The sequence below is a fragment of the Salvia hispanica genome, chromosome 4 (genome assembly GCF_023119035.1).
Source record: "Salvia hispanica cultivar TCC Black 2014 chromosome 4, UniMelb_Shisp_WGS_1.0, whole genome shotgun sequence".
In the NCBI taxonomy this organism is placed as follows: domain Eukaryota; kingdom Viridiplantae; phylum Streptophyta; class Magnoliopsida; order Lamiales; family Lamiaceae; genus Salvia; species Salvia hispanica.
In genome coordinates this window covers 18,669,955-18,686,560 of record NC_062968.1, presented here as the reverse complement: position 1 = coordinate 18,686,560, position 16,606 = coordinate 18,669,955, and the positions used below count along the sequence as shown (strand labels likewise).

Here is a 16,606-nt window from a genome sequence, read left to right as displayed (position 1 = left end):
GCGACGTAATTCGCATACTTCTGAGGCGCTTTGATTTGCTCCCTGGGTCTCAGCGTTCGTGCCGCCGCTTTGCTCTTCTTCTTCTTCTTACTCGGCGGAGTTGCTTCCGGGCTCGCAGCACGTTCTACCTTAACTTCTTTGGGATGCTCGTTGTTGATGTCGTGAGGGACACTCTTATCAACTCCCTCCCGGTTAACAGCCTCCTTGACCTCAAGGTTGAGACTTGGAAAACGCCTCCGAATCACTTCCACCGGCTCCCACGACGGCGAGTCGGTCCCATCCGACCAACGCACCAAAACATGCTCCACAGCCTTGCCATCATGCCACATTACCTGCGAATCTGTAAAAGCAATTGGATAAACAACAGGTCTATCTCCCACAAAGTCCGTTGGCAATGGCACATGAGGAACAGAGTCCTCCCCTGCCACAAACTCGCGAAGGAGACTGACGTGAAAAACGTCATGGATTCTGCTTCCCTCCGGCAAACGCAGACGATATGCCACCGGCCCCACCCGCTGCACCACTTCGAACGGGCCATAATAACGCCTAGCAAGCTTGGCAGACAACGGTTTCGCCACCGAGTGTTGGCGGTAAGGCTGGAGCTTAAGCCACACCATATCACCTTCCTCAAACTCAACGTGTCGCCGATGTTTATTTGCCGAGTCTTTCATGCGTTGCTGGGCACGGTCCAGATTATCTCGCAGCTCACGCAAGAGTGCCCCACGCTGGCGGATTAAGTCAGCCACCTTAGGAGGGGTGGCGGCGGAAGGCGGCGACGCCACTAGCAAGGGTGGTTCTCGGCCATAGAGTGCCTTAAAGGGCGAAGTTCCGAGTGCGGCATGGTGGAAACAATTAAGGGCAAGTTCAGCCCACGGCAACAGATTACACCACTTGGACGGCCTATCCGCGGCGAAAGCTCTTAAATATTGCTCTAGTCCGCGGTTGCGAACCTCCGTCTGGCCATCGGATTGTGGGTGATAGGCTGTAGAGAAATGAATTTTTGTGCCGCTGAGGCGAAGCATTTCTTCCCAAGTTGCGTTTAAGAAAACCGAGTCCCGGTCAGAGACCAAAGTCTTCGGATTAATAAAGAGGGTGCGCCACCCGTAAGGCATCAAACTTGGTAGGAAGAGGTGCAAAATGCGCGTACTTGGAGAGACGGTCAACTACTACCATAACCGTGGTATATCCTCGTGATGGAGGAAGACCGGTAATGAAGTCCATGGACACGTCTTCCCACACTTGCAATGGGATAGGTAATGGTTGCAGCAAACCTGCCGGTTTTTGGGTAGAATACTTGGTAGACTGACACACTGCACAGGAATCCACAAACTGCTTTACTTCCTTGCGCATATTTGGCCAATAAAATCCGGCAGAAAGCAGACGAAAGGTGCGCTCATGCCCAGGATGCCCAGCCATAGGCGTGCAGCGATGCTCTGACAACAGAGGCTGTTTAAGCCGAGAATTGGCGCTGAGGAGTATTCAGCGCTTGAAATAAACAAGGCCGTCAACGAATGACAGATGGGCTGGTGCAGTGCCAGCCTTAATTTGGGCGACCAGCGCACAGAGGTCAGGCAAGCTCGCTGTCTCCGCACGCAAGAGCTCCATAATTTTGGGAACCGGATGGCCGATGGCAGCCAGAAATGTTGGTCCATCCGATGGCCACTGCTCCAGGGGTTGATCACCTACACCGGTCAGCTCCCGTGGCTCGCCAGTGCCTGAGGAGTCCCCACTATCCTCACGGCGGGACAAGGCATCCGCAACCTTGTTGGTGCTCCCCTTTTTGTACTCGATCGTGAATCGATACCCCATCAATTTCCTCACATAAAGATGTTGATCTGGGGTCTGCACCACCTGCTGCAGGAGATCTTTTAGACTTTTCTGATCACAACGAATAATGAAATCTCGGCCGAGGAGATACTGTCTCCATTTCTGCACCGCCTCCACGATTGCATACAACTCCTTGTGATACGTCGAGGCTACCCGACGCTGTGGTCCCAATTTCTTGCTATAAAAAGCAATGGGGTGTTTATCTTGAAGTAGGACTGCCCCAATGCCAACATCCGAGGCGTCGGTCTCAATACAGAACTGCTTGTCAAAATCCGGAAGGCTCAAAACAGGGGTTGTAGTCATCGCTCCCTTGAGGGCAGTGAACGCCTCTTCCGCCACCAGTGACCACGCGAAGGCCTCCTTTTTGAGCAGATCCGTGAGGGGAGCTGCAATCATGGCGTAATTCGCTACGAAACGACGGTAATAGCCCGTCAATCCCAAAAATCCACGCAATTGCTTAACCGTCTTCGGTGGAGGCCAAGTAGTCATGGCCTCGATTTTAGTAGGGTCCGCTTTGAGAACCCCGTCGGAAACTAGGTGCCCCAGATACTCAACTGTCGTGCTGCAGAAGGAGCACTTGGAAAGTTTGACGAAGAACTGATTTTTTTGGAGCAAGTTTAATACTTCTGTCAAGTGAGAACAATGATCTGCTAAGGATGAGTTGTAGACCAGTATGTCGTCGAAGAATACAATCACACATTTCCTTAGCAACGGTTGAAAAATCGCATTCATCGCAGCTTGAAAAGTAGACGGGGCATTAGTAAGGCCGAAAGGCATGACCAAGAATTCAAAATGCCCGTCATGAGTTCGAAAAGCCGTTTTGAAGACATCGGCGTCATGCATCCGTATCTGATGGTAGCCCGACCGTAAGTCTAATTTCGTGAAAAATTTCGCCTGCCCAAGCTCATCAAAGAGTTCATCCGCTTTCGGAATAGGAAAATGGTCGGGCACTGTCGCTAAATTTAGAGCCCTATAGTCGATGCAAAATCTGAAAGTGCCATCTTTCTTCCTGATTAATAATACCGGTGATGAAAACGGGCTATGACTGCGTTGAATAATTCCCTGATCAAGCATTTCCCGCACCTGCCGCTCGATTTCATTCTTCTGAAAGTATGGATACCTGTACGGCCGCACATTGACCGGCTTAGAATTGGGTAGCAGGTGAATGCGGTGATCAAACTCCCGGCGTGGAGGCATGCCTGTTGGCATGGTAAAAACCTGCCTAAATGTCTCCAACATGGTTCGAACCTCCGGTTGAATTGTAGGAGGAAAATCCTCCTCCGCTGCCAGCAGAATTGCGTCCCCCTCTGACTCCACTGGGATGATCTCATAAAACTCGTGTGTCGGCGAATGGGAGGTGAGCATAGCTAGTGATTGCAACGAGATGAGGCGTGGCGCAGGCTGAACTCCGTGTATAGCCACTCGGACCCCATTTTGACAGAATTCCAAGGTTTTTCCTACAAAATCAGCGGAAATTTTTCCCAATGACTCCAACCACGCCATTCCCAACACAATATCCGGGCCGTGCACTTCCATGATGTGAAGATCTATGAGAAAGTCGACTCCTTGCACCGAAAGTTTGGTACGGCGTGCTATATGTAAGCAAACCAACGAGGCACCGTTGCCTACATACACCCGGAAGGGTCGAATAGGAGTTAAGGCCAACTGCAATTGCTCCGCCACTCTAGGGTGAAGGAAATCATGGGTACTGCCCGTATCAATGAGGATGCTGACAGGGGTCTGCCCGATTGTGCCAAAGACATTGAACGGTCGAGCTGTGCCGCCACCAGTCAAGGTGTGTAGGTGTGACAAATCGGCCCTGATCACTGCGTCATCCTCCTCGTAAAAATCTGAATTATCAGATTGGTCGTCATCGTCCTCGCCGATATATGATAACATTTTCTGCTTGCAAACGTGCCCAGGTATCCATTTCTCCGGACAGTGATAGCATAGCCCTTTCCGTGAGCGGTCCGCCTTCTCCGCGTTTGAAACTCGAATTGGTTTGAAGCTGGGCTTAGTGGCATCCTTGGGAGGCAGACCGGCCTGCCCAGCAGGCGTGTTCTGGGTGGCAGCAGTGTATCGCGATTCGCGGCTGCCCCATTTGCTGCGATTCGGCTGGGGGTGCCGTTCCTCGCGTGAAGCCGCAAGTCTCAGTGCTAATGCCATTGCCTCGGCCAGAGATACCGGTTGTTGTAACTCCACCTTCTCCTGGATGGGCTCTTTAAGACCTGTAATAAAAATTGGTATTAGTGCCTCCTCGGATAAGCCTTGAACCCGATTGAGATAACGTTCAAAGGCCTCATGGTATTCAGCGACGAATCCTGTTTGAGCAAGCTTGGAAAGTGGCCCAATGCTATTCCGAAAACTTTGTGGATCAAACCTGTGGCGAACGTCTTCCAAAAACTCGAGCCACGTCACATATGGGTTATTGTCTCGGTAATTAAAAATCCACTCAGCAGCTGGGGGCTGAAAAAGCATAACCACATAGTGTAGACGCTCAGAATCCGGCATTTGCAAATGGTCAAATAATATTCGACTCGTGAAATCCAATTTGAGGCGTCCGATCCATCAAAACGAGGCGCCTTCATGTTGAGATCTTTAGGTCGGTCTCCTCTGCCCGGTTGGTAAGTAGGCCGGGTCAGGGGAGAATCCCAAGACGTGGGCTGGCGATAGCCGTGAAAACCGCGGTCGAGATCGGGGGGATAACGATCGTTCGGTCTATCCCAGTTTGTCCTTTGTGTTGGGTAGCGACGATCGCGGCGAGGGATGGGGGGCGATGGCTGATATGGGCGGCGACCCTCGCGCCGGATTTTATCACGCTGCATCCCTCGTCGTTGGCGGAGGTCCCCACCACGAGCACGCTGGCCGTGGTTGAAAAACTGGGGGACCGGGCCATCGTCAGCCGAGAATTCAAGCCGATCACGATACCCCTCCAATTCGGCATCCTCAGAGAAATAGGGAGGGTCTGGATCGGGCAGCATCGGTCCCTCCAGATTATCCACGCGTTGATCGGTAGACTCCAATTGGAATTCCAATTTATCGAATCTGGACATAATTTTCTCAAAACCTCGGGTTAGTGGATCGTCTGAACCCCTTGTATCCTTTGGTTGTACGCTCGATTCCGGTTCATCGCGCGGATGAGGGCAAGGGGCGCCATTACGACGACGGTTACCCCCCTGAGTGGTGAGCGGTTGACCCGCCAATAATTCTTGCGCGTTGCCTCCCGTGAGCAAGCCCGGTGGTGGAATCGATTCTTCAATAATCTCCATGATGAGTACACAATGAAAGACACCAGTTTGTTAGAGGGTCTCTTCCCTCGCGTCTCAGAAAACACTCAAGAAACACAACCCGGGGTCGACGAGCGCCCAAGAGGTTTGGGTCGGCGTATTCCTCCGGCGATAAGGGTACCGTTCGCGAGAGAGATTCTCGTCGACGGCGATAAGGAAGGGTTTCTTGATGCACAAATAATTTGGGCCGATAAAAATGAATTTCATAGAATGGTTTAACAATGATTTAAAGGCCCTATTTATACTAAAGACCCTAGGGTTGGTTCGACCTATCCTAAACGTTCGGGAAAGAACCAACTAAGAAAATCCGAACGGGGCTTATAAAATGCCCGACTCAATTACAAGAGAAAAATAATAATAACAATAATTCCATACTAAAATAAACATAAAATAAGCTGAGATTAACTATTGAATTCATCGCTACTTGGCGACGTAATTCGCATACTTCTGAGGCGCTTTGATTTGCTCCCTTGGTCTCAGCGTTCGTGCCGCCGCTTTGCTCTTCTTCTTCTTCTTCTTACTCGGCGGAGTTGCTTCCGGGCTCGCAGCACATTCTACCTCAACTTCTTTGGGATGCTCGTTGTTGATGTCGTGAGGGACACTCTTATCATAGAGCTACGTACATTGAGATTTTATGGATCAGATACACTATTAGACAATATAATGTGCGTTATGCATTGATAATAGAGTTACAATAACATTTTATAGTTCAAATGTTATTTTTAGAGAATAGTTAATCACAATGAGATTTTGTAGTACAGTTGAGAATATTTTATGTGTTATATAGATATAATATAGTTACAATGAGATTTTGGGGTTCTTAGAGCACTCCCAATGGTGCCGGCTAAAAGTCGGCGTTTTTTCGCCGTCTATCGCCGAGTTATCGCCGACCAATGGAAGAGGTCGGTGATAATTCGGCGATTTTTCCTCCCGTTTTATCGCCAACCGGCGAAAAATCGCCGGATTATCGCCGAATTATCGCCGACCACTGTGGGCGATAATTCGGCGATAAATATATTTTTTGTTTTTTTTTTTTTTCTTTTTTTAATTTCCCCCCTATAAATACACACCTTCTCTTCATTCTCTCCCCATCCTCATCCCTTTTCTCTCTTCATTCTCTCCTCATCCTTTAATTTTTTTACTTTGAATTTTTTTTTCCATTCATGTACTGTTTTTTTTATTAATTTTCGTCGTTGTAATGTTTACCCGTGTTTAATACAACGAACTTTATTACTATTATTTGTTTTGTCTTATAAATTAAATTAGCTAGCTTTATTATATACAAAAATAAAACAATTAAATTAGTGATGATGTAAAAATGAAATGTTGAGTTAGGGAGAAATAAGGGAGAAACCATTGGAGCAGTTGGCTAAAAGTTGGCTATAAATTATGGTGCTGATGTGGCGCTGATGTGGCAGGAGTTAGGGAGAAATAAGGGAGGTTTTAGGAAAACTGTTGGGAATGCTCTTAGCATATATGTAATGGGGGATAGGGGGGTGCCACTCTTTAGGGATGTCATGGATCGGGTCAATTCATAGGGCTCCAGGTTATCCCTACTTGGATTGCACTAACTCTAAACGTTCGAGTCAATAAACGTTCGAGTTTTGAAAGTCTTCTGACGTGATTAAATACTGATTTTAAATTTGTTTCAAAATTTAAAAATTTTGAATTATAAAGTTCTAATTTAGTATCCATTTATATTAATAAAAATCTAACATAAATATATAGTAGAGTATTAAATATTAAATGGAAGGTTAAGTTTTTTGTATAGTTATTTTATTATTTATATTATGAACAACACTAATGAAATGTGAAAATAGTTTTCAAACAAGACGGAACAACAAATATTTATTACACCTAGGTCAACCCACCGGGTCAGTCCGTCCTGTTTCGAGTTAGCTTTATTTGGGTGCAGGTTAAATTTTTTTTAATTATCAACCAATTAATAAAATTAAAAATAAATAACACTGTAAATTACAAACCGACTTCATTAAAATTCTTAAAAAATTATACACCCTCTTCTTAAAAATAGAAACTCTTTCCTTTTTGGCCAATTTCTTGAAAATAGAATCTTTCCATTTCAGAAAACTCCTTTTTCTCTAAAGAGATGTTCTACTAGCACACTTTTTCTCTCTATCTCTTTCTTACTTTAACAAAAGTCAACGCGCTTTAAAGTTGGCAAGTAATATGACGAAATCTAACAAACTTCACGTTGGTAAATTTTCAATGAAAATGATCACACGAAATCTAACTAGTAAGAATTTATTCCAGTTTAATAAGTTTTGTTTCAAAACTTTAGCACTCTTGGAAAAGAAATTAACTAAGTAACTTAATTAATAAATACGGAATATTTTAAATATTTGTAATAAAAAATTTAAATAGAGCTCAATTATTGGTAATCCGAATTTGCATGCGGTATTAGTCAAGTGAAACCCACATAAATAGACTGGTAAATATAAAGGGTTTGGACTAAAGAAAATTCTTACCATAAAAAATTAAATATCCAACTCGATTAATTTAACCCATAGTTTTTGGTTTTATGCAAATACTATTATCAAATCTCGAAATCGATTAACCCGTAGTTTTGGTTTTATGCAATAATTATAAAAATTTGAAATAATGGTTTAATAAATTAGATAGTACAGTAGTAGTAAGTTATGATAAGATAAGAATGCAATAATCATTTGATCTTTTGTCTCTTGAAACGACCCTGTCCAGGAGCAGCAGTCGTTGACGAGCCAGTTTTAGAGCAAGAAGAGTCAGGGGAGGTGGGACTGGACGACCTAGCATACTTGGTCTTTTTTGGGTTGATGGGTTGTGTTGCTGATTGCGAAGAGGTCGGGGAGGCGTTGGGCGAAGAGTTGTCGAAGCTCGTGGGCATGGTGAATTCGGTGAATTCATTGCTTGCGGAGGGTTGGTTTACTGATGGTGAAGAGTCTGCGTGATCAAAGAGTGATGCTAGCACAGTTATTGTCCGCTCGCTCTGGGACGTGTTACCTACAATGTCAATGGGCACGGAGGTAGACTCGGTGTCGGTGGTGGAGTCACTGTCTGTGGAGCTGGAGTCAGCGGTGTTGTCTGACATGTTGGAGTGAGGGTCCGCACGGGGTGTTATTGGTGGGATAGCTATAATGACAAAGAAGCGAAGTAAGAGTAGAATTTTAATGGTCAAATATGTTGACCCGTAGTGTGTCCAGCCAATTATTATTATATTTAAAAAAAACGTTAAAATTGAGGGGTCAAAGTTGTACTGTTAGAGCTAAAAAAAGAAATAAAAACATCCACGTACTTACATACCCTTATTTAAATTTCACATTTCTAATTTACTGGGTATACGATTACTCTTTCATTCATTAATTCAACGCTCACAAAAGCATGCCAATCTTCCTTAATATCCATTCATAATTCTTAATACTATCATTTAGTATATTTTTATACACACAGCATATAATTTCAGTTACTTATATATCTTAAATTCACATATGACTTAATTTTACACTCAGTTCCACATCCTTTCTCTCGTACTCTTTTTTTTGGCAATACAAGCTCTTTGGGGCGTAGGTGTAAGAACAACAAATTGTGCGAGTTGAGTTGTTATCATGTCAACCTGATATCAATCCAACTAATAAGTTCAAACATGAACCCGACTCGTGAAGGGCACTCTGAATTTGAAAACAAACATGATAATTTCTGAACCCAGGGCGAATCTACACTTGTAGAAAGAGGGGCAATTACCCCGCCTCATATTTTCATATCCATGTATACATTGTATATTTTATCATTTATTTCTTCCAATTTCCCACTTAATGCCCCTCTTCAAATTTTTAAAATTTCCTCATATATAAATTTGCCCCTCTCCCTATAAATTTCTAGCTCCGCCCCTGTCTGAACCTGATACCTTCAACCTTGAACACCACCCGCACACAAACTAATTCATTAGCGACATGGTTCTGTTCGGGTTGACACGACATGAAAACAACATGATAGCGTCACGAACTTGACATGACACAACAACCACACAATAGCAACACGAAAACGATTGAAACACCATTACCATGATTAAAATTTAAATGATAATCTTATGATTAGTGATCGCAAACTTACAACCGAAGCAGTGGAATGAGAGGTTGCTTGACTGGAGATGGCGTTGGTTAAGGAAGACTCCGATGGTATGGATTATGGTTTCCGACTTTGACTTTTGGGATCATATATGGTGTACGAGTCTATTCAGTATAGATTTATATAATATCATTATCTCTGTTAATATACACAATATCCTTCGTAATATTGTTTTCTCTTACATAAATATCATTTTCTTTTTTGTAAACTATCATTATCTTTCTTAACATCGCAGAAAATAATATTTTGATGTTGAAAATGTTATTGTGATGTAATGAAGAATATTGTGAATGATATTTTGATTGACCAATTAATGACTAGAATTTATCATCTAAGATGGTGTTGTTAATCAAGTAACAGTTACTCCGTCCGTTTCGCTATAGTTGAGGCGGAACTTTTGGGCACAGAGTTTTAGAAATGAATGTAGGGTGTGTTAAATAAATAAATAAAAAAATAAGAGAGAGGAAAAGGTAGAGAGAATAAAGTATAAAGTGAATAAATAAAGTAAGAGAGTAAAGTAAGAAAGAGAAAAAAGTTACCAAATATGGAAATAACTCAACTATGAAGAAACTTTCCGAAATGGTAAAATGACTCAACTATGGCGAAACGAATGGAGTAGAATTTTGATAATAATATTACCAATTAATGACCAATAAGTTTAAAGATATATCTAATGGCTTAAAATAATGGCACGTGGATTTTCGATGATGATATTGTGATACGAATATAACCTGCATGCGGCAAGTTTTTGTGTTTGTCAATTCAATGCATTTTGCTCCAATGCATTTCAGCTTTTTCCATTTTTTTTTTATCTTCATAACTTCTCTATTGTGTGTTCCTAAATTATGTTGTGTTCGACGTATTTATAGGAGGGAACACTCATCTCCAATATCCAAATTATTCTCATTTGACAACTCCTTTATCAAGTATTTGCTTTTTTCTTTTCTTAATTTGAGAGTGAAGGAATGATGAAAACTGAATTCTATACCTCTAGCGTCTCCAAAAAGGCCATTTTTTTTTTCTTTCTATTTCTAAACTTTATCTTCTCATTTTGATGTACTATAGTTTTTCCACATCGACTAAATTAGTTCTATCTTCATGTGCCAAACTAAAATTTTCACTTCTTTTTTGCTGATATACTTCAGAAATTGTACAACTCTTATGGAAGGAAAATATAAAATAAAGCTTCCAGGAAAAAAAAAGTTGGATTTTGACATAACATAAAAAATTATCTGACCTCTTTGGGCTTACTCAAACCGGCCCAACTCATCAAGAATAAAAAACATGAAAATATCAAAGTCCAAGGATGGCAAATGATATTTTTAAAATTTAAAAATAACATGTGTACAACCGTCAAACACTAAAGTCTAATTAATGACTATTTTTGTAGTTCACTCGAGAAATGGATAAGTTGACTAACTTTTCCGATATTATTAAACAAAATTATTTAGTTCTAATTCTTTATTACATCTATGCGTCACATATATAAACAACACATTACAAAGATAGTGTAACCAAACAAATCAAAACACACTCTTATCATATAGTCTACTCATTTATTTGCTCAGAGAAGCAACTGCAATAAGAGGAATATCTCTATGGACAGTGATCCCCTGTCTCTCACTCATGTCCAAATTTCCCCCTTGACCTCCATTGTCCAATTTCCAGTCAAATTTTTGCACCAGAGAAGCTAACACAAACTCAATTGTAGCAACAGCAAATGCAGCTCCAGGGCAGGCCCTTCTACCCATCCCAAACGGGACGAGCTCGAAATTCAAGCCCTTGAAATCTATTGAAGAATTCAAGAACCTCTCGGGCTTAAACTCCTCCGGTTCGTTCCATGAGACACTGTCTCTCCCTATAGCCCACGCGTTGATCATCACCACAGTTCCGGCTGCCACGTCGTATCCTTTGATCTTCACATCTTTGCTTGCTACTCTTGGTACTAGCAACGGGACTGGCGGGTGATAACGAAGTGTTTCTTTGATCACGGCTTTCAGATAATGCATTCTTTCTAAGTCATCCTCTGTTATGTTTGAGCTGTCTTTGGCTGTCTCTCTTACTTCATTTTGAAGGTTTTGCATAACGGTAGGGTTTCGCAAGAGTTCTGTCATGGCCCATTCCAGAAACACCGAGGTAGTATCTGTTCCCGCTGCAAATACATCCTGCAAAATCAATAGAATTTCAAAAAGAGACTTCCATAATAAAAATGAGTATTTGCTTGTAAATTTTGAACTTTCGCTAAATTTTTGTTTTTAATAGCAACTTTAAATTTCGCGTATAAATTACCAAACTGTCGATTTGACAGACTATATGATACAGCGATAGTGGAATGAGTAAGAGAGACGGATGGAAAAGGTCGTGGAATGAGTGTTAGTAGATTGTGGGGTCCACATTTAGAATGATGCGTAGGGTTAGTATTTGTTGAAAATTTTCCTTTTTGAACTTTGTCTATATTTCGTGGACAAACCAAAATGACAAAATTTGTCTATTTTTCGCGGACACGGAGTCACGAGGCAGTAGTTAATAATACGACTTATAAGTGGAAAGGGAGAAAAGAAAAAGATGAGTAAGAAAAACTCACCAATAGTATTGCTTTGATGCTCTCTGTGTCATCAACCGAGACTTCACCATTGCTATCACTGTAAATTCCAAGCAAAATATCAAGAAAATTATCTCCTTCCTTCCCCTCCGAAAACCCCTCTCTATCACCCAACCGCTCACGCATCACTCCCTCCAAAAACTCATCCATCTCCCGAGCAATCCTATCGACCTTCCCATCAAAACCACTAACACGATCCATCCAGCTAAGCCAAGGCAGGAATTCCCCGGCTCGAACCGCCCCGATCACCTCCGACACCTCTCCCACAAGCTCAAGAAACTTCCTCCCACTCTCCGAATCGCTGTATTTCCTCCCAAAGGCCGATCTACAAATACCATCGTTAGTGAACTCCGAAAACATCTCACTCAAATTCACCGGCCCCGAACATTCCAGAATCCTCTTCACCAAAAGAGCCGTTTCTTCTTCCCTTATCAAGCGGTAAGATTGGACCCTTTTCCCGCTCAGCAGCTGCAGCATTAGTACGCTCTTCGCTCTCCGCCAGTACTCACCATAAGGCGCGAAAACAACGTCTCTTCCGTTGTAGGAGAGTTTCTGGCTTACCTTGTTGAGGGGGCGGCTGGCGAAGATGAGGTCGTGGGTTTTTGTGATCTCGCGGGCTGCGTCGGCTGAGGAGGCGATGAGGACGGGGACGGGGCCGAAGTGGAGGAGCATGATCGGGCCGTGTTTTCGGGCTAAGGATTGGAGGTTTTTGTGGGGTAAGGAGCCGAGTTGGTGGAGGTTTCCGATTAGTGGGAGTTTAGGGGGTGATGGCGGTGGATTCTTGTTTGTGTGTGATAGATTCTTGATTGTTATCCATAATAAGAATAGGAAGATGAGAGATGGGAGTATGAATTGGATTTGAGTTTCATCCATTTTTGTAGTTGCATGAGCATGTTTTTGGATTCAATGTAGTGAGGTTATATATAGTAGTAGTAGTAGTAGCTTGGCATTCTAATTTAGTGTTATTGATTGAGGAGGTGAACAAACAGCATAAATTGCGTAATGCTAGTATATATCCTTATCGCATTTACAATGATTATCAGAAGAATTTTAAATTTAATAACAAAATTATATGAATTTCTATAAAAAGAAATTCGTTAGACGATGGAATAAATTTTATCTCTATTTTTAATCATAGGAAGAGCCTTCTTTTAAAACATTTGGTTTCTATTATGTCCTTATTTTTAGAAATAAGGTAAGAGTCCTATTGTTTTGTGCTTCTTGTTCATGTCAAAATTCATACAGTATCATAATTTGGTTGCAATCTCAATTGCTTGCAAGAAATCATCATATCATTTGCTTCTAGAGTCTTAATTCTCTAAAATTCCATTCGCTACCATGTAATTTAGCTTCTGGAATCAAAATTGAAGCCTTTAACTTCAAATCCAATATTTGGCACCATAAATATTTGGATTTGGAATTGAATCACAATTCAAGTTCCTCTCAATTCCATAATTGGTGGTGCACTATGATATGTACTTAGTAGTTTAGTGTTCACGTGAAAATAATTGCATGCCATTAGCATAATGGATAGCACGAGAATGCCTTTTCTTTCCAAATTTTTTGTCTTGCCATTAGTTATTCTAGTCTCCAAAAAACATCAAAGATGAGCTAAGAAAAAACAAAGGATCTCAACAGCAGAGCTTGCATAACTTAACTAAGAATAAATGGAAGTGCAAGGCCTAGGCAGAAGCTTTCCTAGACATGTTTAAAAGGAATGAAGGATTCCCCAAACATGAATGGTCGAAGAGCCTCTGGTATCTCAACCCCGTCCTCCTTTTGGTTGTTCTCGAGGAGGGCGCACATGGTCCTCTGAATCGCTGTCAATGTCGAGTTTAACATGTGGGCGTACTCTTCAGACTTGCCCTGCAACAACTCAATTGAGTCAATATCTTTACCAATGATTCGGTTCCCAATCACGAATTGACATAGCTATATAGATTTAGACCATAACACAAGAAGCACAAACCAGTAGGACTCTTACCTTTTTCTGTCCAAATCGTATATTTAATCTCCTCGACTGATAGTCAGTGCAATTTGAACAGGAAACAAGTTCTCTATAAGTTTTCGATGCTGGAAACCACCCTTCCAAGTCATACTTTTTTGCAGCAGCGTCAGACGATAGATACAACTTTATAGGGAATATTTAGCTGCAAGTTTAATTAGAAGCATCCAACTTAAGGGACAATCTTAAAGTAACAAATTTATTGTGATTATACTATCAATCAAAAGGAGGGAAAAACATATACCAGCTGGTAAAAATCCTCTGAATTTTTGAGCATTTCTTCATGCATTTCCCCTGAATCATTTCCATTTGGACTAGTAATACAGAACTGTTCAACCTTTTCAAATTGGTGAACACGGAAAAGTCCTGAAGTATCGATACCATGCGAGCCAGCTTCTGTCCTGAAGCAGGTAGAAAATCCTGCATATCTAAAAGAAACCATAACGCCCATCAAACATAAATAAAAATACCAGAGAAGGTGGAAGGTTTTGAAATAGTATAGATCTCAGACCTCAAAGGCAGTTGGGTAGGATGAATCCGATCGTCCATATGATACCCACAAAGCGGCTGTTCGGAAGTAGCTATCAGATATTTGTCTTCTCCTTCTCCAGTAACCTGTTAGACACACAAAAGCCAAGATGTTTAAGCATGCAAAGTTCAGGTGCACAATATATTGCACAGGACTGTATCATTTTAATGTGGTATCTTCTCTCTAAAGTTAAAGACTGTATTAAGGTACAAACTCTGAACAATCATTTTAAGCTATTCGACAATTAAAAAAAGGTTACCTTGTAAAGCTGATCATCAAATTCGGCCAACTGGGCAGACTTTTCCATAATACCTTTCCGCATGAAGAAAGGAGGCTCCAACAACATGTATCCCCTATTCTTCAAAAAATAAAGACCAAAGTTGCTTAGAGCTTTGTTAAGCAATACTCCATCCCCTTTGAGATAGTAACCTCTGTTTCCCGCAACATTTGAACCTGCGAATGTCGAAACCCACTTTATATCAATAAACTAGTTATTGCTATGAGTATAATAATTGAAAAGAAGCCAAGGCTAATAAAATTTGACAAAATATGAAATTTACTAGCTTGTCCTGCTATGCCAAGCACAAAGCAGCTGCCATTTTACTTGCACAATTTCTTAAACATTAGTTTTACTTTTCAATTTCAAGTGAACACCTTTCTCCAAATCTGCAATTCCAAGAAGTTTAACAAGCTCGACATGATTCTTCAGGTTTGGCTCCATCCTCTTCTCTCCCCATGACCGTATAACAACATTATTGGCCTGAAAAATGTCACGATTTATTGAAAAGATTATCCAAGAAGGCAAGAAGTCCTCGAACTCACTTCATTATTATCAACCGGAACAGAATCATGCACTAGGTTTCCAATGCTTCCTAATTTAAGCCGTAATGCTGTTTCGGCCTCCTTCACCTCGGCCACCTTCTGTGCAATCAGTTCTCTGTTTTCATCTAAACTGCCTTTAAATTCATTTACATCTCCTCCGGACTTGCAATTAAACAAAAAGGAAACATATACAACTCAGTTACATCATTGTTTAGACTTTAATAAGTTCTTTTTCACTTTTGCAACATTCAAAGGAAACAATGCAACTAGAAAGCCATCCCAATCTGATATTGGTTGGCATTTTCTCTTCTTTTTTCTTTTTTTGCATATTTTAGATGATTGCAAAATCACAATAAACTTAAACAGGAAACTCACGATTTTGATCTGGTTGCTCATCTTGTTCCTACAAGCATTCAAACCATCCAACTCAAATCGGCCTACATCACCATTAATTAAGTTTAATAAAATCCACAAAAAGACTAGTAACGTATACTCCCTCCATTTCTTCATAGTTGAGTCATTTTTCAATTTAGGGAAGTTTCTTCAGAGTTGAGTCATTTCCATATATGGTAATTTTTTTCTCTCTCTTACTTTACTCTCTCTTACTTTTTTCTCTCTACTTTATTCACTTTATACTTTATTCTCTCTATTTTTTTCTCTTTCTTACTCCCTCCGTTCCTTCATAGTTGAGTCATTTTTCCATTTCGGGAAGTTTCCTCATAGTTGAGTCATTTCCATATATAGTAATTTTTTCCCCTTTCTTACTTTACTCTCCATTACTTTATTCTTTCTACTTTATTAACTTTTTACTTTATTCTCTCGACTTTTTTCTCTTTCTTGCTTGTTTTATCTATTTATATTTAACACACTCAACATTCATTTTTTAAACTCTGCGTCGAAAAGTTCCGCCTCAACTATGAGGGAACGGAGGGAGTACTTCTTTTATCTATTTATTTAACACACCCAACATTTCTTTTTAAAACTCCGTGCCGAAAAGTTTCGCCTCAACTATGAAGAAACAGAGGGAGTATAAAATTAAAATGAGATAAACAAGGAGTAGAAACTGACGCTTCCTCCAAGCTTTGTCAAGCTCAATAACCTCATCAACAATTTCAACATTTGCGAAACGACGGCGCTGAGACTCACTTATTTTCTCAGGATCCCCGCCCTTCTCATCGCGAAATAGATTAAGGTCCAACATCTTTTAGTCTTCCCTGATATGCAATTTCCACGCCCAAGCGTGAAGAGGCTGTATAGCGAATTATGGTATACCAAAGTTTATGGAATAATTTTAATACTACCGAGCGACGGCGGGCTGCGAGGCGTTAATCGTGATCGTGGTGGTGATATTTTGAGTTTGACTCCACTGTCTATTGTTTTTATTGTATATATATAACTGAAGAATAAAGGAATAA

At 41.3% G+C, this 16,606-nt stretch overlaps 2 protein-coding genes and 1 pseudogene across 2 annotated transcripts; all 3 read right to left on the bottom strand.

Moving 5' to 3' along the window:
- Window positions 1–1,479: 1,479 nt before the first annotated feature.
- On the bottom strand, window positions 1,480–5,096 carry LOC125220549. Its single transcript, XM_048122710.1, has 2 exons — window positions 4,365–5,096; window positions 1,480–4,293 (listed from the first exon to the last, which is right to left on the bottom strand). The coding sequence occupies exons 1-2, from the start codon at window positions 5,094–5,096 to the stop codon at window positions 1,480–1,482; spliced, it is 3,546 nt and encodes a 1,181-aa protein (XP_047978667.1).
- Window positions 5,097–10,744: 5,648 nt separating this feature from the next.
- On the bottom strand, window positions 10,745–12,732 carry LOC125218192 (cytochrome P450 71A8-like). The gene is made up of 2 exons (XM_048119816.1): window positions 11,818–12,732; window positions 10,745–11,398 (listed from the first exon to the last, which is right to left on the bottom strand). Exons 1-2 carry the CDS (start codon window positions 12,706–12,708, stop codon window positions 10,790–10,792), a joined length of 1,500 nt encoding a protein of 499 aa, XP_047975773.1. The 5' UTR covers window positions 12,709–12,732; the 3' UTR covers window positions 10,745–10,789.
- Window positions 12,733–13,485: 753 nt separating this feature from the next.
- On the bottom strand, window positions 13,486–16,392 carry LOC125220548 (annotated as a pseudogene).
- Between the last annotated feature and the right edge of the window lie 214 nt (window positions 16,393–16,606).